The sequence below is a fragment of the Cottoperca gobio genome, chromosome 14, assembly GCF_900634415.1.
Source record: "Cottoperca gobio chromosome 14, fCotGob3.1, whole genome shotgun sequence".
Classification (NCBI taxonomy): domain Eukaryota; kingdom Metazoa; phylum Chordata; class Actinopteri; order Perciformes; family Bovichtidae; genus Cottoperca; species Cottoperca gobio.
The window spans coordinates 25,010,371-25,037,870 of record NC_041368.1 but is presented as its reverse complement, the minus strand read 5'-3'; the positions used below and the strand labels follow the sequence as shown (position 1 = coordinate 25,037,870).

Here is a 27,500-nt window from a genome sequence, read left to right as displayed (position 1 = left end):
CCCGCGCAGAAACACGATCGCAGTCGTCCAATCCGATGATGCTTACCTTGACGCGGCAGGAAGTACCCGACATGAATCACTTTACACTCAATCACTGTTACACCAGAGATACCAAAAAATACTTTAATTTATAAATTAAATCATTTACATCTTTTAGCCAAAAGCAAACAAAACATCTTTTTTTTAATAAACAGTTTCAATTCACAGAAAAAACTTGACCTGAACCGGTCGCGCAGAATCCAAATACAAAAATGTATTGAAGTTTATGTAAAAACACTTTCTGTTGAAAAAGAAAGTGCAGCTGGAGCGTCACTCTGCGTTCTGCTCCGTTAAAACCTCCTGCTGCTCCTCCTTCACAGCAGGAAGCTCGCTCGCCTCCACTTCCTGCTTCACTGAGGCGGCGGCAGCTTCGGCGGCGGCAGCTTCGGCGGCGGCAGCTTCGGCGGCGGCAGCTTCGGCAGCGGCAACAGCACAGGAAGTGCCGGCCCCCTCCTCCTCCTCCTCTTCTCTCTTTATGAAGGCGCCTAGCGGGTGTTCAGTGAGCAGCTTGTTGGGCGACGGCGTGACGTCGAGGTACGAAGACGTCTGAGGACAAAGTCAGGAAGTCAAACGTCTGAACGTTTCATTTTCTTATTTCATTATGATTTTATGCATTTAAAACTCTTACTTACATTTTTATAGTCTTCGAAACAGGCGGGATGGAAGTTCTGAGGAGAAAACAAAGGATGAGTCGACAGACACATTCACACTGCGGACGATGTTCTCAGGTAACGTTCAAACATTTGTATTGTTTTCTTCAGGATTATTATTTTTTTGAAGAAATTTATTTGATATCGTCGGGGGGGTCGTGTACCTTGTCGTCAACCCTCACTGCGTCTTTCAGGAACCAGTCCTCCTCCTCCTCCACCCAGTACGTCTCAAACGGCTCCTGACAGATCTCACACAGCTGCAGGAAACACCAGCAGTTCATAACCAAGCCTCCCTCACACTATAATTCATTTATATATATAATTACAATATTATATTATATAATTACAATATTATATTATATAATAACCAAGCCTCCCTCACACTATAATTCATTTATATATATAATTACAATATTATATAATTACAATATTATATTATATAATTACAATATTATATTATATAATAACCAAGCCTCCCTCACACTATAATTCATTTATATATATATAATTACAATATTATATTATATAATTACAATATTATATTATATAATAACCAAGCCTCCCTCACACTATAATTCATTTATATATATATAATTACAATATTATATTATATAATTACAATATTATATTATATAATAACCAAGCCTCCCTCACACTATAATTCATTTATATATATATAATTACAATATTATATAATTACAATATTATATTATATAATTACAATATTATATAATATAATAACCAAGCCTCCCTCACACTATAATTCATTTATATATATAATTACAATATTATATTATATAATTACAATATTATATTATATAATTACAATATTATATTATATAATAACCAAGCCTCCCTCACACTATAATTCATTTATATATATATATAATTACAATATTATATAATTACAATATTATAGAATATAATAACCAAGCCTCCCTCACACTATAATTCATTTATATATATATATAATTACAATATTATATTATATAATTACAATATTATATTATATAATAACCAAGCCTCCCTCACACTATAATTCATTTATATATATAATTACAATATTATATTATATAATTACAATATTATATTATATAATTACAATATTATATTATATAATAACCAAGCCTCCCTCACACTATAATTCATTTATATATATATAATTACAATATTATATTATATAATTACAATATTATATTATATAATAACCAAGCCTCCCTCACACTATAATTCATTTATATATATATAATTACAATATTATATTATATAATAACCAAGCCTCACCTCCCCCACTTGGTCCTTAGTGGCCTTCACACTCTGGAACTCCTTCTCCTTGGCGGCCGCCTGGCTCTTCTGCACCTCCTCCTCGTTCACCTTCTCGAAGAACGTGCTCTTCGCTCGCTCTTCGAGGTCTGCCATCTCCTCGAACTCCACCCAGTCCTGACACACACACACACACACACACACACACATTAATACATGGCCTGTACAGCGACATTAATAAATCACGATGAAGTTTAAAGCAGGTAACTCATTTTAAATCCGTCACCTGATGACGTTATGATTTGAACAAACATGTGATTGTTGCCCAGAAACTGATTTTAAAATCAAGACCTTGAGATTAAATAAACATTTTATTAACTGAACTGTTTGATTATTTTAAAGCTGTCACTCAACATGATTATTTAAATTCTTTAATTCTAACCTCAATTAAGGAAATGCTAAAAAGAGAATAAATTCTTTAATAAAAAAACAAATATACTCCTAAACTTAAGCATTAGTGCTCGATGAGGAAAAGATACCACGACGATATCAAAGAACATTCAGATGTACTCGCTTGTTGAATGAGCCGTCAGTATGAGAGCATGACGGGCCACCTCACAAATATGCCTGCGATGCAGTGAACCAATCACCTCTGAGGGAGGAAGAACCTATCGTACAGTCAACACTATCTGAGTCCTAAAATGGCAGGAAGAATGCACCGAGAAAATATGAAGACCAACATCGGACGTTTTATTAGAGAGGAGCATTTTCCCTCTCTGCTAAAAGCAAGCGGACAAGCCACCGGCGCCGCCCTGAGAAAGCAAACAGCCCGATATGCAACATTGGTTGAAACCCTGCATGAAAGCTTTGCGACCCGGTTTCATAATCTACAACTGAAAAGGTCACAGATTACGTTCCTCGTCGACCCTTTTAATGCAGAGACGGACTGTTTGAAAGCCCCGCTGGTCACGGACGAGGCGGTGGCCGAGTTGGAGATGATCGAACTTTCTGAGGAAGACCGACTGAAAGCTGTTCTGAGGGAAGGGACCCTTGAGTTCTGGAAAACTGTGCCAATTGAAAAATATCCCAACGTCAAACGGGCTGCACTCAAGCTACTATCAATGTTTGGTTCAACACACGTCTGTGAGTCGGTGTGTTCTCCCTGAAACACGTGAAATCAAAGTATCCATCTGTTCTGACACACGTGTGAAAGAATCGCTTCGAGTGACCACAACGAATACAAGACAGATATGAGGAGGATTGTTCGAGGCAAGGAATGTCAGACGTCCCACTAATGTAAAGAAGCAACATGCAGAGGAAGATAAAACACACTGAGAGTGTGTGTGTGTGTGAGACACAATGTTCAATGTTGATAATAACTGTTAAATTTCTGTCAATATTATGGTGTGTGACATTTACAATAAATCTGTCTGAGCAGAGCTGTGTGTCTGTCTGTGTGAGGGTGTGTGTGTGTGTGTGTGTGTGTGTGTGTCTGTGTGTGTCTGTGTCTGTCTGTCTGTGTGAGGGTGTCTGTCTGTGTGAGGGTGTGTGTCTGTGTGTGTGTGTGTGTGTGTCTGTCTGTGTGAGGGTGTGTGTGTGTGTGTGTAAAGTTTTAGATTTTAATGTTGTCTGTGAGAGAGAGAGAGGGGAGGAAGAGAGTGAGGGAGCACAGAGAAAGGCTGAGAACAAAAGAGAGAATGAGAGGGGGGGTGCGCATCTGTGACTGTGTGTATGATGTGGCTCTTTGCCGTAACATAGTAACATCTTTGGCTCTTAACCTCTGACTGGTTGGCCCCCCCTGCTCTAGAGTAACCCCGACCGTTTCTTTAGCGTGTGCGTTCTCACCCTCTGGCCGTAGTACCAGCGGCGGTGCGTGATCTTCTTGCTGGCCACCTTGCCGGCGTGGTTCTGTCTGAAGTGCCAGTCCAGGTGGTCGGCGTACATGTCGGTCTGAGCGGCGGTGAACCTCATGCTGCACAGGCAGCACTGGTTCCCCGAGTACAGCTTAGTGACCACGCTCTCATAGCGCCTGGGAGACGGATAGAACTCAGTATTATTACAAGTACTTGCATATTAATAACTATACTTTATATCCCCAGAAGGAACTCATGATCACTGATACATTAAATCACATGAACCCTCCGAACGTTCCACTCACTGTTTCATGTCGTCCACTTTGAAGCCGGTGAGGTCTGGGAGGTCTTCATCTTCGTCATCCTCCACCTCCTCTTCCTCCTCCTCCACCGCAGGCGGAGCTGCTGGCAGCGTGGAAGCAGGTTCTGGACAATAGGAAACAAATAATAAATGAAAGAACCTTTATTAAAGGTTGCGTCCTGAACGGTTCACAGTGCAGCAGAAAGCTCTCAGATCGGACGGTCCACTGACCAGCGCTGGCGGTCGGCGCAGCGTCAGGCTGCAAGGGTTTGATGATGCCGTTGGAGACGAGCTTGGACAGCAGGTCGTTGACGTCAACCTGGCCGAAGTGGTTCTCTGGAGGGGCGCCCTGCGGCGCTACAGGGACACAAACAAATTAGTCACAAACACTTCAATTCAAGAAAACACTTTGTGTTGAAACCAGAGGACGATCTTACTCTGCTGCACGAAAGGCACCGAGTTCTGAGGCAGGAAGGGCTGGCTGAGGTTCCCCAACATGTTCACCTGCAGACAACAAGACTTTAAAACAGCGCATATATAAATATATATATATATATATATATATATATATATATATATATATATATATATATATATATATATATATATATATATATATATATATATATATATATATATATATATATATATAATATAATATAATATAATATAATATATAATCCTAACCATCAGATCTCCATGTTTGAGGCTGAAAACATTGTTAATCTGCGGGCGTCACTCACCGGCTGCTGCATGCCCACAGCGGGGGCCGCGGGGTTGTAGAAGGGGGTGGGGGCCGGCTGGCCGAAGGACGGCGTCGGCTGCATGTTGAAGTTTCCGGCTGGCTGCAGGTTCGGCTGAGCCGGGAACGCCATCGGCCCCGCGGGGAACTGAGGGTTCATGGGCTCCGGGAAGCGCTGGGGGGCCATGTTGAAGCTCTGCTGGGGGGCGATGGAACTCTCGTAGATTGACGGGGCCATCTGCCTCATGGGGGGCTGCATGTTGTGCTGGGGAGTAAACCTCATGGGGCCCTGCTGGCCGGGGGGGCACTCGTAGAGCGGCGGCCCGCTCTGATGGGGCACGATGTCAAACCGGGGTCCCGGCTGGACGGGCGACTCGAAGCGCATCGGACCGTCGAACCTCATCGGGCCGTCGAAGCGCATCGGCCGCTGCTGCTGGAAGCCCATTGGTCCAGAGCCAGGAGCCATGTTGCCGTCAAAGCGCCGCGGTGCATCAAAGCGCTGCATTGAGCCGTCAAAGTGTCCCTGTCCATCAAACCTCACGGGGGGCTGCTGACCGTCGAACCTCCCCGGGCCCTGAGGGTGGGGGGGCCCGTCGAACCGCCTTATAGCGTCTCCGCCTCTCATTGGACCATGAGACATGTGGGGCCCATCGAACCTCTCTGGCATGTTGTGATGAGGCGGCACGCCACCGTCGAACCTGCCGGGGCCCTGGTGGTGCGGCCCGTCGAAGCGAGACGAGTCATCGTAGCGCCCGGGGCCCCCGCCTTCGTACCACCCCGGAGGGTGTGGTCTGTTGGGGCCCATGGGTACGGGCCCATCATACCGCTGCGGGGGGTGCCCTCCGTCATGAGGCGGCGTGTGTCCCGGGGAGTCGCCGTGCTGGTGCACAGAAGCCATCGGTCCTACGCGGGCCGGCGCCTTGAGGATGGATTTGGGAGGAGGGAGGGGGTGAGGGAGGGGGCCATCCAGGCCGAGGGGCTCGTCGTCAGAGTGCTCGCTGTTGGGGCTCTCGAAGCGAGGGATCGGACTCATCTCCGCCGAGTCTTTCTGGGTCAGAGGCGGCAGGCGCTCACGTTCAAACCTGGGCGCCGGCGCCTCCACGGCAACCGGGCTCGGGGAGTTCCTGTGCACCACTGTGCCGGAGGCCGCCGGTACCTCCGGCCTCCGCAGGTCGGGGTGTCGGGAGTCGTACCTCCGGGGAGCGTCGTAGCCGCTCTTCTGCTCCTCGCTCAGACGCTGCCGCTCCGTCAGCGGCGAGTTCCACTCTCGCTCACCTGCAAACAAACAGAAAGGTCACGAAGACGTTTGCTGCACCAACAGAATGTTGGAACATTAAGTTTGTTGTATTTCAGCAGAACTGCGAACACATTATTCTGTTTAACAAATAACGATATTGAGCGTCATCGTGCCGCCCTCAAGACTTCCTGTCGTGAGGAGGTACATGTGTAGAGTCTAACCCTGCTGTCACTGATCGAGACCCTGACCCCTGACCTCTGACCTCTCTGTGGATCAAGATAATATTTGTCTTGGCAGTTTAAAAGCAGACGTGCTGCTGGCGGTCGCGTGGGCAGCAGGGCACTCACTGGGCTCTCGGGGGTCGGCTCTCCTCCTGAAGCGGAGACCCGGCAGAGACTTCAGGGTCGGGAACTCTTTGCCGTGGTTGTACTCCTCGATCATGGGGCCGAGCGGCGGCCGCGGCTCCTCGCTCTCTTTACTCCGCCGCTCGCCTGCAAGAGTCGAGAAGACTTAATGTTCTGAAACCAGCTACATCATTAAATACTTTATTTTAACATCATGAATGTTCCGTCCCAGAACCCTCAGCTCACCTTGCCTCTCCCGTGGCGCCCGGCTGTATTTATGTGGCGGTGGGTGTTCAGCGCCCGTGTTCGCTACCGTGTTCTCGCCCGGCACAACTTCCTCGTCCTCCTCCGGACTGTCCTCGCCCTCCCACTCCTCGCCGGCGGCCCGGTGCGTGACCTGAGTCTTCCTCAGCTTGGACTTGTGCTCGTAGTAAGACAGCTCCGCCGCGTCCATGCCGGCGCCGCTGGGCCGAGGCTGAGCACAGGCGGGCTGTTGCGGTTTCTTGGCGGGGAAGTCTGCGGAGTCGCTCCAGACGTCCGAGTGCTGCTTCTCCTCCTGATACTGGAAGAAGTGTTTGATCTGGTGCGCCATGTTCAGGAAGTCCTCCTGAGAAATCTCGCCGCTCTCCAGACGCTTACTGGCCTGCAGAGAGACGTCCGGTCAACACGTCAAATACAAAGTATTTAAATAATGAGGCTTTAAAGAAAAGATGTGGAGACGTACCCTCCGGAGAAGGTCCTTCTTGGAGGCCGTGTTGAGGACTTCGGGGATCTGCATGTTGGCGTCCACGCTGAGGCGATGCTTCGGGGTGCGGGGAGCGGAGGGGCGAGTCGGGGTGCCGTACGGTTTGTGTCTCGGAGGACCGGGCTTCACGTGAGAGTCCTCCGGCAGCTTCGGACTGGAGAGGAAACAGATGTTAGATCCCGTAAAGAATCAGCACGAGATCCGCTGCACTCAATCTAAACATTTAAAGATACACAAACATTCAAACCACAGGATCTGTCCATCACCCTAACCCCACCACCTCTTCATCAACCACCTCTTCATCACGATTACTTTCTATTGAAATTGTCTGAATATCATAAAATAATTGTTGAATTTCCATCAAAGAAAAGTAAATAATCAAGTTTAAGACGCTGAAACTGCAGAAATGATATCCTTAAATCTTCAGACAGACCATAATATAATATACACACATAATAGCTCAAAGCTTCTTAAAGCAGGAACAATCGACCGGACTTCAGTCTTTAGTTTAAACTTAATAAAATCTCTGCGGCATGAAGAACAAAGGAAAAGGCTGAAAGAACATTGAGATCAAAGCTCACTGCTTGTTCTCCTCCCAGCCGCTCCTCCAGCGCTGCGGCGCCTCCTTGGCCTCCTTGCTGCCGTCGTGGCTCCGGGGGGAGTGAGAGTCTCTGGACTCGGCGTGTCGATCCTCCGCCGGCCTCTTCGACCTCCTGCCCTCCGATTGGTTCTTCTTGGGCGCGAGCCGGTCCTCGCGGACGGGCTTGCCGTGGTCGGGCTTGCCGTGGTCTGGCTCGTCGGCGCGGACCCTCCTGGGTTTGCCGGGTTTCTGGGAGGGCGACGGGGACAGGGAGCTGCTCCGGGTTCTGCTCTTGGGCGACCGCCGGTCCTTCCTCTTCGGGGAGGAGGTGGGGGAGCGGGACCGCGAGCGCGTTCGTTTTCTGGCGTGTGTTCGAGCGTTGCCTCCTGTCTTGAACTCGGGCTTCTCCGTGGACTCGTCGCGCTCGTGTTTGGCCGTGGTGCCGTTCACCAGCTTCCCCTTCACGGCCCTCTGAGCGTCGGCCGGCCGGGCCATCTCCACGCGTTCCTTCTTGTCCACGCAGCGCTTCTTCTCCTTCAGCTCCTCGGCCTCTCGACTCTTGTCCTGCGGGCGCTTCTTCAGCCGCGGGTCTTTCTTCAGGCCGTCAGCTGACTTCTGGATCTCGGCCTCCGCCTGTTTGATTTTTCCCGGGACACTTTTGACCACCGGAGACGGAGGCTTGGTTTTGGGCTTCTCCTCTGACGCGTCTTTCCTCGGGGTCCTGGCTTTGTCTGGCCGGGGCGGTTTCTCTGGTGTCAGAGCAGGACTTCCTGTCGTGGCGGAGCCGTCCTTCTTTCCTGCAGTTTGTTCTTTGGGCTGGGGGCCCCCCGAGGATCCACTGCGGTTCAGGCGGGGGTCTCTGGTGGCCGGCTTGGCGTCCATCGGAGGCGGGACCCATGGTCGGACCACGGAAGCAGTTTGGCTGCCGGGCTTCACCGCCGCTGAGCCCGGAGTTGCTGCCGCGGTCGGCATCACAAACCCCCCCGCCTGCAGACACAACACACAGCTGAAACATGAGTCTGACTAAACAGGAAGCAGTTCGTCCTGCTGACCATCATCAGCTGACACACTGAGAACTCCTTCGCACCGAGAAAATAAAGTTTTGAGCATCAGACAGAAATCTTTATGAACATCTTTAAACTCTGAATTATTCGACATGTTCGGATGATTTAAAGATTAAAACTAGTCAGTGACAATGTTAAACACTAACAAAGATTATATTCTGTACATTATGGATCATTTAGTTCAGATAAACACGCGGTGGATTCTGAAGATGAATCGTGAAACCCGACTTAGTTTTGGAATCTAACCTTCAAAATAAAAGCAGACGTTTGGAACATTAACTTTAGTATTAGTGCCATACTGAGTCTTTATTTCTTTAACATTAAAAGCTTCTATTGAGGTTTTTAGATGATGCTTCGACTGTCAAATAAAGATACAAATAAATCCTCAATTTGACGAGTTCCTCGGTTAAAAAAAGAACTAAATAGTCTTTCTCGAATGTATTTATTATTGATGTAATATCAGTATTATAATACTGATATTCCAAGTCTTGCGCCCCAGCCCGTGAGCAGCGGCTCCTACCAGCTGAGCTTTGGTCTGCTCCAGCTCCAGCTCGATCTTCTTCTGCTGCAGCTCCAGCAGCTGCTTCTGTTTGGCCAGCAGCTGCTGTCGGATCAGAGACTCCTGTGTGAGGCTGGACTGGCTGACGGCGGGGGGCGGCTGGGCAGCGGGGGCCGGAGGAGGCGGCGGCGGCGCAGGTTTAGAGGGAGCAGGCTGCGGAGAGGGCGCCTCCTCAGACTGGAGACGAGACAGACAGGTTATTTAACTTCAGATAACATGGAGGATTCATCTGCTCGTCAGTTTATACATCAATGTTAGAACAGATGATCCGAGGCTCGTCTGTAAATGTCACTGTGATGACATCGTGCACGGTTTAAGTTTGTGTTTTTAAACTTTAGTTTCTACTAAATAAAGAAATGTTTTATATCAGGATGTGAAGAAGACTGAGGTGATGAAGACCTTCTTTAAACGCTCAGATTGTAGTTTGTTTTAGAGCTGCAGCTGAACATTGTTTAATTAATCATCTGGTTAGAAGATGTCAGAAACATGAACCCTGTCTCAAAGCTGCTTCTGTAACAGCTGCTTCTGTAACAGCTGCTTCTGTAACAGCTGCTTCTCTAACAGCTGCTTCTCTAACAGCTGCTTCTCTAACAGCTGCTTCTCTAACAGCTGCTTCTCTAACAGCTGCTTCTGTAACAGCTGCTTCTAACAGCTGCTTCTGTAACAGCTGCTTCTCTAACAGCTGCTTCTCTAACAGCTGCTTCTGTAACAGCTGCTTCTAACAGCTGCTTCTCTAACAGCTGCTTCTCTAACAGCTGCTTCTCTAACAGCTGCTTCTGAAACAGCTGCTTCTAACAGCTGCTTCTGTAACAGCTGCTTCTAACAGCTGCTTCTGAAACAGCTGCTTCTGTAACAGCTGCTTCTCTAACAGCTGCTTCTCTAACAGCTGCTTCTGTAACAGCTGCTTCTCTAACAGCTGCTTCTCTAACAGCTGCTTCTCTAACAGCTGCTTCTCTAACAGCTGCTCTGTAACAGCTGCTTCTGTAACAGCTGCTTCTCTAACAGCTGCTTCTCTAACAGCTGCTTCTGTAACAGCTGCTTCTCTAACAGCTGCTTCTGTAACAGCTGCTTCTCTAAAAGCTGCTTCTGTAACAGCTGCTTCTCTAAAAGCTGCTTCTCTAAAAGCTGCTTCTGTAACAGCTGCTTCTCTAACAGCTGCTTCTGTAACAGCTGCTTCTCTAAAAGCTGCTTCTGTAACAGCTGCTTCTCTAAAAGCTGCTTCTCTAAAAGCTGCTTCTGTAACAGCTGCTTCTCTAAAAGCTGCTTCTGTAACAGCTGCTTCTCTAACAGCTGCTTCTCTAACAGCTGCTTCTCTAACAGCTGCTTCTCTAACAGCTGCTGCTTCTCTAACAGCTGCTTCTCTAACAGCTGCTTCTGTAACAGCTGCTTCTCTAACAGCTGCTTCTCTAACAGCTGCTTCTGTAACAGCTGCTTCTAACAGCTGCTTCTCTAACTCTATATTTGAGGCTGAAAAACTCCTTTAACGATTACGAGTCATCACCTCCACATGCAGAGCTGTACTGGTAAATATAAAGATGGGCGTATGAAATACATTTTAGTGATACAAATAGAAACATTTCAGAAAACTCAAGTTTGACTTGGTTCCTTCAAAACTATGAATTATTGTGAGATGAACAAAGTGGATTTGACATTTGCTCACAACTTGAAATGTAGAATTACTAATTTAAATATTGATGTGAAGAGCATGAACGTATAAAGCGTCTTCCACCCCGAGAGACGAGCTGCTGCAGTGAAAACATGGAAGAGTTCAACAGGAAATCCTTTTAAAAGCAGTTTTATTCAGAAACTAAATCTGGTTTGTTTACTTTGTTCTCTGGTTGCAGATTCTGATGATGAAAACTGAAGAGCTTTCTTTTATAGGAACGATGCATCGTGGAACATAAAGCACATTAATAACATATTCTAATCGTTTAGTCTGAAATGTAACGTTGACTTTACAGCAGTCTGAATGTTTGACTCAAAGTAAACTTGTTATTTCCTGCAGGTTTAAACGTCACAGCACGTCATTATGTATCTGCAAAGTTGTATAATGATGCCGGGACTTTTAATACTACACTGTGGAAATACTGTTACAAGTAAAAGTACTTCAAACTTTAATACAGTACAAAAGCATTCAAATATCTGAAAGTACCAGAAGTAAAAGTACAAGTTCTGCAGAATGTGCTTTGTACATTATTGATGCATTAATATGTACATTGAATTTCACAAAAGGGATGAGTAAAGTTTTAATACTGTAGATAATATTTAGTATGAATAAGAATCTATAAAGTGACACAAGTCAGGCTGCACATACACACCTGTTTTAAAAACTTTGGGTTGACGTGGATGCTGGCGTTCACAGTGGGCGGCAGCGGCTTGATGGGCCAGGCCGGGTCCACAGAGTTGACCCGCACGTCCAGCGCGTACAGCTTCTTCAGAGGAAACACGTCGTCCCACGTGGAGCGCAGCTTGAACAAACTCTTCCTGGTGTTTTCATCCACCTACAACAGAAGGACATGACTTGGTCCACAGCGAGCAGCAACATGAGAAACTGAAACATTTCATGTGACAAACTGCAACACTTAGAAACAAGAAGCAATCTGATTAAATACTTAAACAGCATGGCATTACCCCCCCCCCCATTAGCAGCTAGGTTATGGCATTAAAGGGCCAGTTCACCCCACACTTTAACCTTCCCTCTGACCCGAGGTTATTCATCGAGATCGTTCAAGCTGCCAAGAGATTTCAACTTGGAGAATCCAACTAAAAATACATTTTGAAGTTTGTTTTGTGAGGGAAGTATTTTCTTTCTGCCGGACTACACACGCCTCTCGTCCCCGATGCACGCTTCCTCCTGCGTGGTGATACGGCAGAGAGAAAATAGATCCACGTGAAACTGGTTTTAGTTTACTGCTGGGTTAGTTTTAAAAATGTCTTTTTTGCCATTTTATACGAGGCGGCCGACGGCGCCACACACTCAGCAGCTCGCACCAAAACACTCAAGATTAAAAACCAGGCCGGTAAAACATGTTTAAGCGTTGGGGTGAACGGTCCCTTTAAGAGCGCAGAGTGCAGGAGACCAAACATGAAAAGCAAGCAACAACAAACAGGAAGTGAAGAGGGCTGCTACACAGGTTTAGTGCTTAATTTGAATTGAACAATGCTTAACAGCAGCATAGAGAACTGTACCTTTTCAAAGACACATATAAATGAAGTGATTAGGTTTTTAGCAAACACTGCAAGGTACTCTCCTCCAACATTCTTCACTATGGAATCCACTAAGTACAAAACTGGAAGCTTCTCGATGGATGGGGCCTGGAGCAATAGAAAACTCGACAAGTTTAGAAAACAACAGGGGTTAAAAACAAAACATTTCAGAACAAATCACAAGCTGACAGGATAAACGGGCGGAGTGCCCCCCCCTCACCACCCGCCGCGTCGGGGAAACCTCAAGCGAAAAAGACAAAAATAAAGTCAGTGACGAGGGGGAAGCGACAAATCAGCCGACAGTCCGAAAACATTCGTCTTCGTTCTGGAATCAAAGTAAAATCGAGAAAAAATAAAGTCCAAGCTTTGCCCGTCCAAAAATGTGCAGAAAAATCTGTCATCTTCAAACGTAATCAGTTCAGATCGTTCCCCAAGGCCAGGGAGAAAAACATGTCCAGGTGCATTGTGGGTAAAAAAAAAAGTCCAGTCTTCGGAACCTTTTTACCTCCAAAGAGGGCTCTTTCCTCGAACCACTCTTTGTACTTTACCCAGGCGAGTTTGACTCTTTAACTTTCACCCAGTGACTTTTATTCACTCATAAGTTTTACCCCTCAGTTTTTCTCCTTTGGGTTGTTTAAAAAAAAAAAAAACTCTGGTACCCGTCGGGAGGTGATCATTAAAGACGCTGCATTTACACTCTGCTACCAAACTGCAGCTGAGCAAACACTGTTTGTACAAGTGTCACATCATGTAAACCAGAGGACACCAAGAAATTACACTGGGAAATAAAAAATGACAAAAAGCACATTTCACATTTTTTATTATAAACATTTTAACCATTCAATGACATTTCAGTAAATCAAGATTCACTAGTTAATGCACTTGTGATGCGTTCAGGCGTCAAAGCTTTGTTACTCAGATGCTTTTCTATAGACGCTTTAGGAAGGAGCACACGTCTCTGTGTTCACCAACAGTAACACGGCGAGCCTCCGTCAGCAGAACACACGTCTGTGAATATTCAGATCTGCAGTCAAAATCCACCGTAACTAAAACTAAACCGGGTCATCCGTCTGTCTGACTCATGATTTATGATTCTTTTTGACTGATTGTAATATTGTTAACGGAAGGAAAGATAGTCATTATTATCTCAGCCTCCAATCTGTTTTCTATTAAGAGACAAAGACATAAAGACCTTGAAGACGTCAGCTGGACTCAGACACTGGGATGGATTTACTATTTTCTTACATTTTCAACACCAAACTATCGATTAATGTAGAAAATGATGTTTTGGTTGCAGCTCGGGAGTTAAAGTCGCTTCAGTAAAGGATGCTGTTCATAAAGTCTTTAATCTGCACTTTGAGCTGTTTATAATGGATGATTCTTTCTTTTGATATCGTGTTGGTGAAGCACTTTGTAACAGTAGTCTGTAACAGTAGTCTGTAACAGTAGTCTGTAACAGTAGTCTTAACAGTAGTCTAACAGTAGTCTAACAGTAGTCTAACAGTAGTCTAACAGTAGTCTAACAGTAGTCTAACAGTAGTCTGTAACAGTAGTCTGTAACAGTAGTCTAACAGTAGTCTAACAGTAGTCTAACAGTAGTCTGTAACAGTAGTCTGTAACAGTAGTGTAACAGTAGTGTAACAGTAGTCTGTAACAGTAGTCTGTAACAGTAGTCTAACAGTAGTCTGTAACAGTAGTATAACAGTAGTCTGTAACAGTAGTCTAACAGTAGTCTGTAACAGTAGTCTGTAACAGTAGTCTAACAGCAGTCTGTAACAGCAGGTTGTAACAGTAGTCTGTAACAGTAGTCTGTAACAGCAGTCTGTAACAGCAGTCTGTAACAGTAGTCTAACAGTAGTCTAACAGCAGTCTGTAACAGCAGGTTGTAACAGCAGTCTGTAACAGTAGTCTAACAGCAGTCTGTAACAGTAGTCTGTAACAGTAGTCTAACAGTAGTCTAACAGTAGTCTAACAGTAGTCTAACAGTAGTCTAACAGTAGTCTGTAACAGTAGTCTAACAGTAGTCTGTAACAGTAGTCTGTAACAGTAGTCTGTAACAGTAGTCTGTAACAGTAGTCTAACAGTAGTCTAACAGTAGTCTGTAACAGTAGTAGTCTGTAACAGTAGTCTGTAACAGTAGTCTGTAACAGTAGTCTGTAACAGTAGTCTGTAACAGTAGTCTAACAGCAGTCTGTAACAGCAGGTTGTAACAGTAGTCTGTAACAGTAGTCTGTAACAGCAGTCTGTAACAGTAGTCTAACAGTAGTCTAACAGCAGTCTGTAACAGCAGGTTGTAACAGTAGTCTGTAACAGTAGTCTAACAGTAGTCTAACAGCAGGTTGTAACAGTAGTCTGTAACAGTAGTCTGTAACAGCAGTCTGTAACAGCAGTCTGTAACAGTAGTCTAACAGTAGTCTAACAGTAGTCTAACAGCAGTCTAACAGCAGTCTGTAACAGTAGTGTAACAGTAGTCTGTAACAGCAGTCTAACAGTAGTCTAACAGTAGTCTAACAGCAGTCTGTAACAGCAGGTTGTAACAGTAGTGTAACAGTAGTCTGTAACAGCAGTCTAACAGTAGTCTGTAACAGCAGTCTAACAGTAGTCTGTAACAGCAGTCTGTAACAGTAGTCTGTAACAGCAGTCTAACAGTAGTCTGTAACAGTAGTCTGTAACAGTAGTCTGTAACAGTAGTCTGTAACAGTAGTCTGTAACAGTAGTCTGTAACAGTAGTCTGTAACAGTAGTCTGTAACAGTAGTCTGTAACAGTAGTCTAACAGTAGTCTGTAACAGTAGTCTGTAACAGTAGTCTGTAACAGTAGTCTGTAACAGTAGTCTGTAACAGTAGTCTAACAGTAGTCTAACAGTAGTCTGTAACAGTAGTCTGTAACAGTAGTCTGTAACAGTAGTCTAACAGTAGTCTGTAACAGTAGTCTGTAACAGTAGTCTGTAACAGTAGTCTGTAACAGTAGTTGGTAACTGTAGTTTGAAACAGTAGTTTGAAACAGTGCTGTATAATAGTTAATGTTTTATGAGCTAATTAAACAGAGCTTTATTCTCTTAATGTTCTATATTCTCTTTATATCCAAACATTTCCTGTTTCTTTTATTGTGAAACACTAGTTGAAATAAACAATCTTGCCCACTTTGAAGTCTCAAAGTTTACATGTAAAATAACTGTTTTAGCAAAAAAAACACTATTTATCACATTGTGTATTTTGACCTTGAGGTTATTAATTTACACAATCACCCATCAGAACAAAACAGGAAGTCTTTACCAACTGAAAATGCAACACAAGTTTATTGTTTTTAATAATGGTTTAAAAGTTAAAAACATGGCCTAATACGCTTGTATGTTGTAATATTAGTGTTTGTACTTGCAGTATTTGAGTGCAGGTACTGACAGGACAGGTGTGTCTGCTTCACAGTGCACGTGGTGTTAATAAACATGTCACTTATAATCTGTTTCCACACAAACGAGCTAAAAGTCATTTTACGGTGGATTTTCACTTCAGTTTCACATCAGTGCCGCGAGTTTCGACTAAAATTAGCTGTTAAAAATAACTTCTTCGTTCTGAAACAAACTATATATTATTAAAAACCGACGTTTTCACTTTAATACACAAAATGGAGTTTGAAGAGCGGCTAACAGCGCAGCTAACAGAGCAGCTCGGGGACATCTCGCTAGCCGCCATGTTGCTAACAGGCCTACATTACTACATATATCGACATAGAAGCATCTGAAATTGAAAGTATTCTATATTTATAAAAACCTTGCTTATTTGCGCTTCAATAATAGCGACGATATCCTTGGCGAAGTTGAGGTTTTCCTCGGCCAGGATGGTCAGCATGTTGATGTGCGGCTTGCTGTTGAATGTCAGGTCTTCCAGAGAGGACTGGTACTCCCGGCAGGCGTCTTCCCTCGCCGCTTTGTCGTCCATCTTTGAGCTGAGCGAGCCCGGGAAACCTACAGCAGCCTTAACGGTACCATAACCATTGACCAGCAGGCAGTCCATGAACTCATGGAGCTAACGGTTCTGCTCTGGTTTGATAGAATAAAGCCGCTTTTAGTGCTTTATTTCAGTCGTCGTTCTACACCCGTTTATTAACGACGACAAGAAGATGGCGGCTGGAACTGGAGGCCTCATACGTCACATGTTTTTTTATATCAGCCGTGACGTCAGTGAAGTCTCATTGGTTGGTTTCAGGTCGCCTGGACCGGGATCTTGCATTTCATTGGTTGTATAAAATAACAGTCACACAAATGAGCCAATCATAATGAAGCTCTGTGAGTTTATTATTACGTAAAGTCAGACATGTTTCCCGACACAGCAACATGAGGCCGGAGCTGTCTGACTGCAGACTGTCTCACTGCAGTCTGTCTCACTGCAGACTGTCTCACTGGTTTTAAAGGTTCTTAGGACAATATTAGCAAATCTATTTGATCTGAAACAGAATGAATAGTTGCGCTCAGTGTAGATATATCATATGTATATTATATATAAATATATATTGTATAATCTTTGTGTATGTCCCTTGGAATACTTAAGTACATAAGTTGTAAACATATTTTTTACACTTCTATAGTCTTACTCATGTGTATTCGAAAGTATATATGTATAATGATGATTAAAATGAAATAATCTAACCTTTTGTCCAAATTTATTTATTTCTCTTTATAGTTCCACTTTGAGAATTACTGGCTTATTGCATTTAAATATTTAAATATTGTCCACTACAGCAGGTTAAGTCTTTGAAAACAAAATGTCAAGTGTTGTTTTTATTTCTAAATGGTTGAAAAATTGCATTTTAATCTGAATTGTGATTTAAGATATTTCCTCCGTAAATGGAAATCAGGATACACGTTTATATTTCTTTAATTTAAATAATTTAAATAATGAATATTGTCGCCTGTACAGCTTTTCCATTTAAACTTTAAAAGGTCATAGCCCGCCTGTACGAGTATGTGGAAATTAAAATCTTAATTGTATTATTGCATTTTTAATGTAAACAAAACATACATACAATGCTATTGAGGACCCTCTGGGCTTTCATACGTATTTATGTATTTCTCCATAAAGAGTGAATCGTGTGTTATTAGCAGTCGCTGTTCCAGCCGCCATGTGAGGCCTGAAAGCAGCTGCTGGATGATATTAGACCGGAGACGAGAACAACACGTTCACCATCATGTACGTTCAACATCACGTATGTTCACCATCACGTATGTTAAACATCATGTTCAACATCATGTTCAACATCATGTACGTTCAACATCACGTATGTTCACCATCACGTATGTTCAACATCATGTTCAACATCATGTTCAACATCATGTACGTTCAACATCACGTATGTTCACCATCATGTATGTTCACCATCACGTATGTTCACCATCACGTATGTTCACCATCACGTACGTTCACCATCACGTATGTTCACCATCATGTTCAACATCATGTTCACCATCATGTATGTTCACCATCACGTATGTTCACCAGCATGTATGTTCACCATCACGTATGTTCACCATCATGTATTTATTTACATTATTATTATTTACATTTATTGTCCACTTGATAGCGCAGTAGAGCAAATGAAGCACCATGAAGATTCAGCCCATGTGCAAACGAATGAAGCTTCATCTCCCAATTACTAGTGTTCACCATCATGTATGTTCACCATCATGCATGTTCACCATCACGTATGTTCACCATCACGTATGTTCACCATCATGCATGTTCACCATCACGTATGTTCACCATCACGTATGTTCACCATCACGTATGTTCACCATCACGTTCACCATCATGCATGTTCACCATCACGTATGTTCACCATCACGTATGTTCACCATCACGTATGTTCACCATCATGCATGTTCACCATCACGTATGTTCACCATCATGCATGTTCACCATCATGCATGTTCACCATCACGTATGTTCACCATCACGTATGTTCACCATCATGTATGTTCACCATCATGCATGTTCACCATCACGTATGTTCACCATCATGCATGTTCACCATCATGCATGTTCACCATCACGTATGTTCACCATCACGTATGTTCACCATCACGTATGTTCACCATCATGCATGTTCACCATCATGCATGTTCACCATCACGTATGTTCACCATCACGCATGTTCACCATCACGTATGTTCACCATCATGCATGTTCACCATCATGCATGTTCACCATCACGTATGTTCACCATCACGTATGTTCACCATCATGTATGTTCACCATCACGTTCACCATCATGTATGTTCACCATCACGTTCACCATCATGTATGTTCACCATCACGTATGTTCACCATCACGTTCACCATCATGTATGTTCACCATCACGTTCACCATCACGTATGTTCACCATCATGTATGTTCACCATCACGTTCACCATCATGTATGTTCACCATCACGTTCACCATCACGTATGTTCACCATCACGTATGTTCACCATCATGTATGTTCACCATCATGTATGTTCACCATCACGTTCACCATCACGTATGTTCACCATCATGTATGTTCACCATCATGTACGTTCACCATCATGTATGTTCACCATCATGTATTTATTTACATTATTATTATTTACATTTATTGTCCACTTGATGGCGCAGTAGAGCAAATGAAGCACCATGAAGGTTCAGCCCATGTGCAAACGAATGAAGCTTCATCTCCCAATTACTAGTGTTCACCATCATGTATGTTCACCATCATGTATGTTCACCATCATGCATGTTCACCATCACGTATGTTCACCATCACGTATGTTCACCATCATGCATGTTCACCATCACGTATGTTCACCATCACGTATGTTCACCATCACGTATGTTCACCATCACGTTCACCATCATGCATGTTCACCATCACGTATGTTCACCATCACGTATGTTCACCATCATGCATGTTCACCATCACGTATGTTCACCATCACGTATGTTCACCATCACGTATGTTCACCATCACGTTCACCATCATGCATGTTCACCATCACGTATGTTCACCATCACGTATGTTCACCATCACGTATGTTCACCATCACGTATGTTCACCATCACGTATGTTCACCATCACGTATGTTCACCATCACGTATGTTCACCATCATGCATGTTCACCATCACGTTCACCATCACGTATGTTCACCATCATGTATGTTCACCATCACGTTCACCATCATGTATGTTCACCATCACGTTCACCATCATGTATGTTCACCATCACGTATGTTCACCATCATGTATGTTCACCATCATGTATGTTCACCATCACGTTCACCATCACGTATGTTCACCATCATGTATGTTCACCATCATGTACGTTCACCATCATGTATGTTCACCATCATGTATTTATTTACATTATTATTATTTACATTTATTGTCCACTTGATGGCGCAGTAGAGCAAATGAAGCACCATGAAGGTTCAGCCCATGTGCAAACGAATGAAGCTTCATCTCCCAATTACTAGTGTTCACCATCATGTATGTTCACCATCATGTATGTTCACCATCATGCATGTTCACCATCACGTATGTTCACCATCACGTATGTTCACCATCATGCATGTTCACCATCACGTATGTTCACCATCACGTATGTTCACCATCACGTATGTTCACCATCACGTTCACCATCATGCATGTTCACCATCACGTATGTTCACCATCACGTATGTTCACCATCATGCATGTTCACCATCACGTATGTTCACCATCACGTATGTTCACCATCACGTATGTTCACCATCACGTTCACCATCATGCATGTTCACCATCACGTATGTTCACCATCACGTATGTTCACCATCACGTATGTTCACCATCATGCATGTTCACCATCACGTATGTTCACCATCACGTATGTTCACCATCACGTATGTTCACCATCACGTATGTTCACCATCATGCATGTTCACCATCATGCATGTTCACCATCACGTATGTTCACCATCACGTATGTTCACCATCATGTATGTTCACCATCACGTTCACCATCATGTATGTTCACCATCACGTTCACCATCATGTATGTTCACCATCACGTATGTTCACCATCATGTATGTTCACCATCATGTATGTTCACCATCATGTATGTTCACCATCACGTTCACCATCACGTATGTTCACCATCATGTATGTTCACCATCATGTACGTTCACCATCATGTATGTTCACCATCACGTATGTTCACCATCACGTATGTTCACCATCACGTATGTTCACCATCATGCATATTCACCATCACGTTCACCATCACGTATGTTCACCATCACGTATGTTCACCATCATGTTCACCATCACGTTCACCATCACGTATGTTCACGTATGTTCACCATCACGTATGTTCACCATCACGTACGTTCACCATCATGTACGTTCACCATCACGTATGTTCACCATCATGTATGTTCACCATCATGTATGTTCACCATCATGTTCACCATCATGTACGTTCACCATCACGTATGTTCACCCTCACGTATGTTCACCATCACGTACGTTCACCATCATGTATGTTCACCATCACGTATGTTCACCATAACGTTCACCATCATGTATGTTCACCATCACGTTCACCATCACGTATGTTCACCATCATGTATGTTCACCATCACGTTCACCATCATGTATGTTCACCATCACGTTCACCATCATGTACGTTCACCATCATGTATGTTCACCATCACGTATGTTCACCATCATGCATGTTCACCATCACGTATGTTCACCATCACGTATGTTCACCATCATGCATGTTCACCATCACGTATGTTCACCATCACGTATGTTCACCATCACGTATGTTCACCATCACGTATGTTCACCATCATGTTCACCATCACGTTCACCATCACGTATGTTCACGTATGTTCACGTATGTTCACCATCACGTATGTTCACCATCACGTACGTTCACCATCATGTATGTTCACCCTCACGTATGTTCACCATCACGTACGTTCACCATCATGTACGTTCACCATCACGTATGTTCACCATCATGTTCACCATCACGTATGTTCACCATCACGTATGTTCACCATCATGTTCACCATCATGTACATTCACCATCACGTATGTTCACCATCACGTATGTTCACCATCACGTTCACCATCACATACGTTCACCATCACGTATGTTCACCATCACGTATGTTCACCATCACGTTCACCATCACGTTCACCATCATGTTCACCATCACGTATGTTCACCATCACGTACGTTCACCATCATGTACGTTCACCATCACGTATGTTCACCATCATGTATGTTCACCATCATGTTCACCATCATGTATGTTCACCATCATGCATGTTCACCATCACGTATGTTCACCATCACGTATGTTCACCATCACGTATGTTCACCATCACGTTCACCATCATGCATGTTCACCATCACGTATGTTCACCATCACGTATGTTCACCATCATGCATGTTCACCATCACGTATGTTCACCATCACGTATGTTCACCATCACGTATGTTCACCATCACGTTCACCATCATGCATGTTCACCATCACGTATGTTCACCATCACGTATGTTCACCATCACGTATGTTCACCATCATGCATGTTCACCATCACGTATGTTCACCATCACGTATGTTCACCATCACGTATGTTCACCATCACGTATGTTCACCATCATGCATGTTCACCATCATGCATGTTCACCATCACGTATGTTCACCATCACGTATGTTCACCATCATGTATGTTCACCATCACGTTCACCATCATGTATGTTCACATCACTGTTCACCATCATGTATGTTCACCATCACGTATGTTCACCATCATGTATGTTCACCATCATGTATGTTCACCATCACGTTCACCATCACATATGTTCACCATCATGTATGTTCACCATCACGTATGTTCACCATCATGTATGTTCACCATCATGTATGTTCACCATCACGTTCACCATCACGTATGTTCACCATCATGTATGTTCACCATCATGTACGTTCACCATCATGTATGTTCACCATCATGTATTTATTTACATTATTATTATTTACATTTCGTTCACCATCACGTATGTTCACCATCACGTATGGTCACCATCAAGTTCCATCAAGGTTCAGCCCATCATGTTCACCATCACGTAGTTCACCATCACGTACGTTCACATAGTCACCATCACGTATGTTCACCATCAGCTATGTTCACCATCACACGTTCACCATCACGTTCACCATCATGTTCACCATCACGTATGTTCCACCATCACGTACGTTCACCAATCATGTACGTTTCACGCATCACGTATGTTCACCATCATGTAGGTTCACCATCATGTTCACCCGCCATCATGTATGTTCACCATCATGGCATGTTCACAATCACGTATAGTTCACCATCACGTATGTTCACTTCACCATCACGTATGTTCACCATCACGTTCACACATCATGGCATGTTCACCCATCACGTATGTTCACCATCACGTATGTTCACCCATCAATGCATGTTCACCATCACGTATGTTCACCATCCCGTATGTTCACCATCACGTAGTTAACCATCACGTTTCACCATCATGCATGTTCACCATCACGTATGTTCACCATCACGTATGTTCATCCCATCACGTATGTTCACCATCATGCATGTTCACCATCACGTATGTTCACCATCACGTATGTTCACCATCACGTATGTTCACCATCACGTATGTTCACCATCATGCATGTTCACCATCAGCATGTTCACCATCACGTATGTTCACCATCACGTATGTTCACCATCATGTATGTTCACCATCACGTTCACCATCATGTATGTTCACCATCACGTTCACCATCATGTATGTTCACCATCACGTATGTTCACCATCATGTATGTTCACCATCATGTATGTTCACCATCACGTTCACCATCACGTATGTTCACCATCATGTATGTTCACCATCATGTACGTTCACCATCATGTATGTTCACCATCACGTATGTTCACCATCACGTATGTTCACCATCACGTATGTTCACCATCATGCATATTCACCATCACGTTCACCATCACGTATGTTCACCATCACGTATGTTCACCATCATGTTCACCATCACGTTCACCATCACGTATGTTCACGTATGTTCACCATCACGTATGTTCACCATCACGTACGTTCACCATCATGTACGTTCACCATCACGTATGTTCACCATCATGTATGTTCACCATCATGTATGTTCACCATCATGTTCACCATCATGTACGTTCACCATCACGTATGTTCACCCTCACGTATGTTCACCATCACGTACGTTCACCATCATGTATGTTCACCATCACGTATGTTCACCATAACGTTCACCATCATGTATGTTCACCATCACGTTCACCATCACGTATGTTCACCATCATGTATGTTCACCATCACGTTCACCATCATGTATGTTCACCATCACGTTCACCATCATGTACGTTCACCATCATGTATGTTCACCATCACGTATGTTCACCATCATGCATGTTCACCATCACGTATGTTCACCATCACGTATGTTCACCATCATGCATGTTCACCATCACGTATGTTCACCATCACGTATGTTCACCATCACGTATGTTCACCATCACGTATGTTCACCATCATGTTCACCATCACGTTCACCATCACGTATGTTCACGTATGTTCACCATCACGTATGTTCACCATCACGTACGTTCACCATCATGTATGTTCACCCTCACGTATGTTCACCATCACGTACGTTCACAATCATGTACGTTCACCATCACGTATGTTCACCATCATGTTCACCATCACGTATGTTCACCATCACGTATGTTCACCATCATGTTCACCATCATGTACATTCACCATCACGTATGTTCACCATCACGTATGTTCACCATCACGTTCACCATCACATACGTTCACCATCACGTATGTTCACCATCACGTATGTTCACCATCACGTTCACCATCACGTTCACCATCATGTTCACCATCACGTATGTTCACCATCACGTACGTTCACCATCATGTACGTTCACCATCACGTATGTTCACCATCATGTATGTTCACCATCATGTTCACCATCATGTATGTTCACCATCACGTACGTTCACCACCACGTATGTTCACCATCATGTACGTTCACCATCACGTATGTTCACCATCATGTACGTTCACCATCACGTATGTTCACCATCATGTTCACCATCATGTATGTTCACCATAGTTCACCATCATGTATGTTCACCATCACGTATGTTCACCATCATGTATGTTCACCCTCACGTATGTTCACCATCACGTACGTTCACCATCATGTATGTTCACTATCACGTATGTTCACCATCCTACGTTCACCATCATGTATGTTCACCATCACGTATGTTCACCATCATGTACGTTCACCATCACGTATGTTCACCATCATGTACGTTCACCATCACGTATGTTCACCATCAATGTTCACCATCATGTATGTTCACCATCACGATTTCACCATCATGTATGTCACCATCATGTATGTTCACATCACGTTCACCATCATGTATGTTCACCATCACGATGTTCACCATCACGTATGTTCACCATCATGTATGTTCACCATCACGTATGTTCACCATCACATGTATTGTTTCACCATCATGTATGTTCACCATCACGTATGTTCACCATCATGTATGTTCACCATCATGTATGTTCACCATCACGTTCACCATCACATATGTTCACCATCATGTATGTTCACCATCATGTATGTTCACCATCACGTTCACCATCATGTATGTTCACCATCACGTATGTTCACCATCATGTATGTTCACCATCACGTATGTTCACCATCATGTATGTTCACCATCATGTATGTTCACCATCACGTTCACCATCACGTATGTTCACCATCATGTATGTTCACCATCATGTACGTTCACCATCATGTATGTTCACCATCACGTATGTTCACCATCATGCATGTTCACCATCACGTATGTTCACCATCACGTATGTTCACCATCATGCATGTTCACCATCACGTATGTTCACCATCACGTATGTTCACCATCACGTATGTTCACCATCATGTTCACCATCACGTTCACCATCACGTATGTTCACGTATGTTCACCATCACGTATGTTCACCATCACGTACGTTCACCATCATGTATGTTCACCCTCACGTATGTTCACCATCACGTACGTTCACCATCATGTACGTTCACCATCACGTATGTTCACCATCATGTTCACCATCACGTATGTTCACCATCACGTATGTTCACCATCACGTATGTTCACCATCATGTTCACCATCATGTACATTCACCATCACGTATGTTCACCATCACGTATGTTCACCATCACGTTCACCATCACGTATGTTCACCATCACGTTCACCATCACGTTCACCATCACGTTCACCATCATTTTCACCATCACGTATGTTCACCATCACGTACGTTCACCATCATGTACGTTCACCATCACGTATGTTCACCATCATGTATGTTCACCATCATGTTCACCATCATGTATGTTCACCATCACGTACGTTCACCATCATGTACGTTCACCACCACGTATGTTCACCATCACGTATGTTCACCATCATGTACGTTCACCATCACGTATTTTCACCATCATGTATGTTCACCATCACGTATGTTCACCATCATGTATGTTCACCATCACGTACGTTCACCATCATGTATGTTCACCATCACGTATGTTCACCATCATGTTCACCATCACGTATGTTCACCATCATGTATGTTCACCATCACGTATGTTCACCATCACGTACACCATCATGTACGTTCACCATCACGTATGTTCACCATCATGTTCACCATCATGTCGACACTCGGGGTGAGAACTTTTAGTTTGTTTCAAATATACAGGAACTAAGAAATTAAATAATAAATGAGCAAATAACAAATGTGGAAATATAAAGACTCATAACATTTTAAAAGAATAACTACGTTTTTATTTCTTTGTTCATTTAAATATGTAAAATACATATAAATATATATACAGAAGAAATTAATTAAATTAATATGGGGAAAAAATTCAAATGTGTATAATTATTGTTGTCTATCTTTTCACATTTATTTCTCATATGGAAATCTAAAGAAACATAACAAAATATAAAATAAGCATTTTGACATTTATTTCTGTATACTAAAAAATATATACTTGCATATAAATCACAATTTCTTCTGTGTATTATATTTGTCATTTATTTCATCCCTTTATTTGTACTTATTTAAATGAACACGTTAATGTGAAAATAAATCAAGATACTTAAGATAATTGTTTCATGTTTTGTTTATTAATCTTCATATTTCCACATTTGTATAATAGCTTTCTTTGTATTTCAATTACGTTTGACTTATTTCTCTTCAGTCCCACATTTATTTACATTGTTAAATTTATTTTATATTTCAATTGTTTTACTTTTCTCTACATATTTCCACATTTATTTATTTCTCTATCAATTTCTATTGACATTAATTTATCCTCAAAGTCCAGAGTTGACAATTTAAAAAAAGAATTTTAAAATAACTTGAATTTAAACTATTCAAGAAATCCATCAGCAAATAACTAACGTGAGAAAGTGATGAGAAATAAACGGTTCCTGTTTAAAGTCTAGTAATCTGAATATTTTGGGGGTTTTAACAAAACATTTGAACGTCAGACTTCGTTCTTGGATTTTTACCTTTTAACTGAGCTTATACACAAAACAATGGAGGAAATAATTAATTTATTCTTCATGTTGTTTGGTTGCACGATTCTTTTACCAATAGACATTTGTTTTTATTTGATGTCAGATTAACGCATAACGACAGTAACCGTTAGTCACAGCTGAACTGAAGAACGTTACGTTTCCCCAGAAACTAATCTCAACTCCTGTGTCGAAGTCT

The 27,500-nt window shown here is 43.1% G+C and overlaps 2 protein-coding genes across 2 annotated transcripts in view; both read right to left on the bottom strand.

Moving 5' to 3' along the window:
- The window catches only part of pcf11 (PCF11 cleavage and polyadenylation factor subunit), a 16,836-nt gene extending 102 nt beyond the window's left edge, over window positions 1–16,734 (bottom strand). Inside the window, exons 1-17 of the mRNA XM_029447650.1 lie at window positions 16,354–16,734; window positions 12,567–12,692; window positions 11,696–11,878; window positions 9,339–9,554; window positions 7,756–8,741; window positions 7,154–7,328; window positions 6,676–7,072; window positions 6,433–6,576; window positions 4,850–6,123; window positions 4,544–4,610; window positions 4,338–4,463; window positions 4,111–4,231; window positions 3,798–3,981; window positions 1,974–2,129; window positions 854–946; window positions 672–707; window positions 1–585 (exon numbers count right to left, since the gene is read on the bottom strand). The exon at window positions 1–585 is cut by the window's left edge and continues 102 nt beyond it. Coding sequence (XP_029303510.1) covers window positions 310–585; window positions 672–707; window positions 854–946; window positions 1,974–2,129; window positions 3,798–3,981; window positions 4,111–4,231; window positions 4,338–4,463; window positions 4,544–4,610; window positions 4,850–6,123; window positions 6,433–6,576; window positions 6,676–7,072; window positions 7,154–7,328; window positions 7,756–8,741; window positions 9,339–9,554; window positions 11,696–11,878; window positions 12,567–12,692; window positions 16,354–16,596 — 4,803 coding nt within the window. The 5' untranslated portion in view covers window positions 16,597–16,734 and the 3' untranslated portion in view covers window positions 1–309. The remainder of the gene's footprint in view (window positions 586–671; window positions 708–853; window positions 947–1,973; window positions 2,130–3,797; window positions 3,982–4,110; window positions 4,232–4,337; window positions 4,464–4,543; window positions 4,611–4,849; window positions 6,124–6,432; window positions 6,577–6,675; window positions 7,073–7,153; window positions 7,329–7,755; window positions 8,742–9,338; window positions 9,555–11,695; window positions 11,879–12,566; window positions 12,693–16,353) is intronic.
- A 10,152-nt stretch (window positions 16,735–26,886) lies between these two features.
- ncbp3 (nuclear cap binding subunit 3) overlaps window positions 26,887–27,500 on the bottom strand; it is an 8,313-nt gene continuing 7,699 nt past the window's right edge. Inside the window, exon 13 of the mRNA XM_029448689.1 lies at window positions 26,887–27,500. This exon is cut by the window's right edge and continues 1,524 nt beyond it. The gene's annotated coding sequence lies outside the window, so the exon portion shown is untranslated.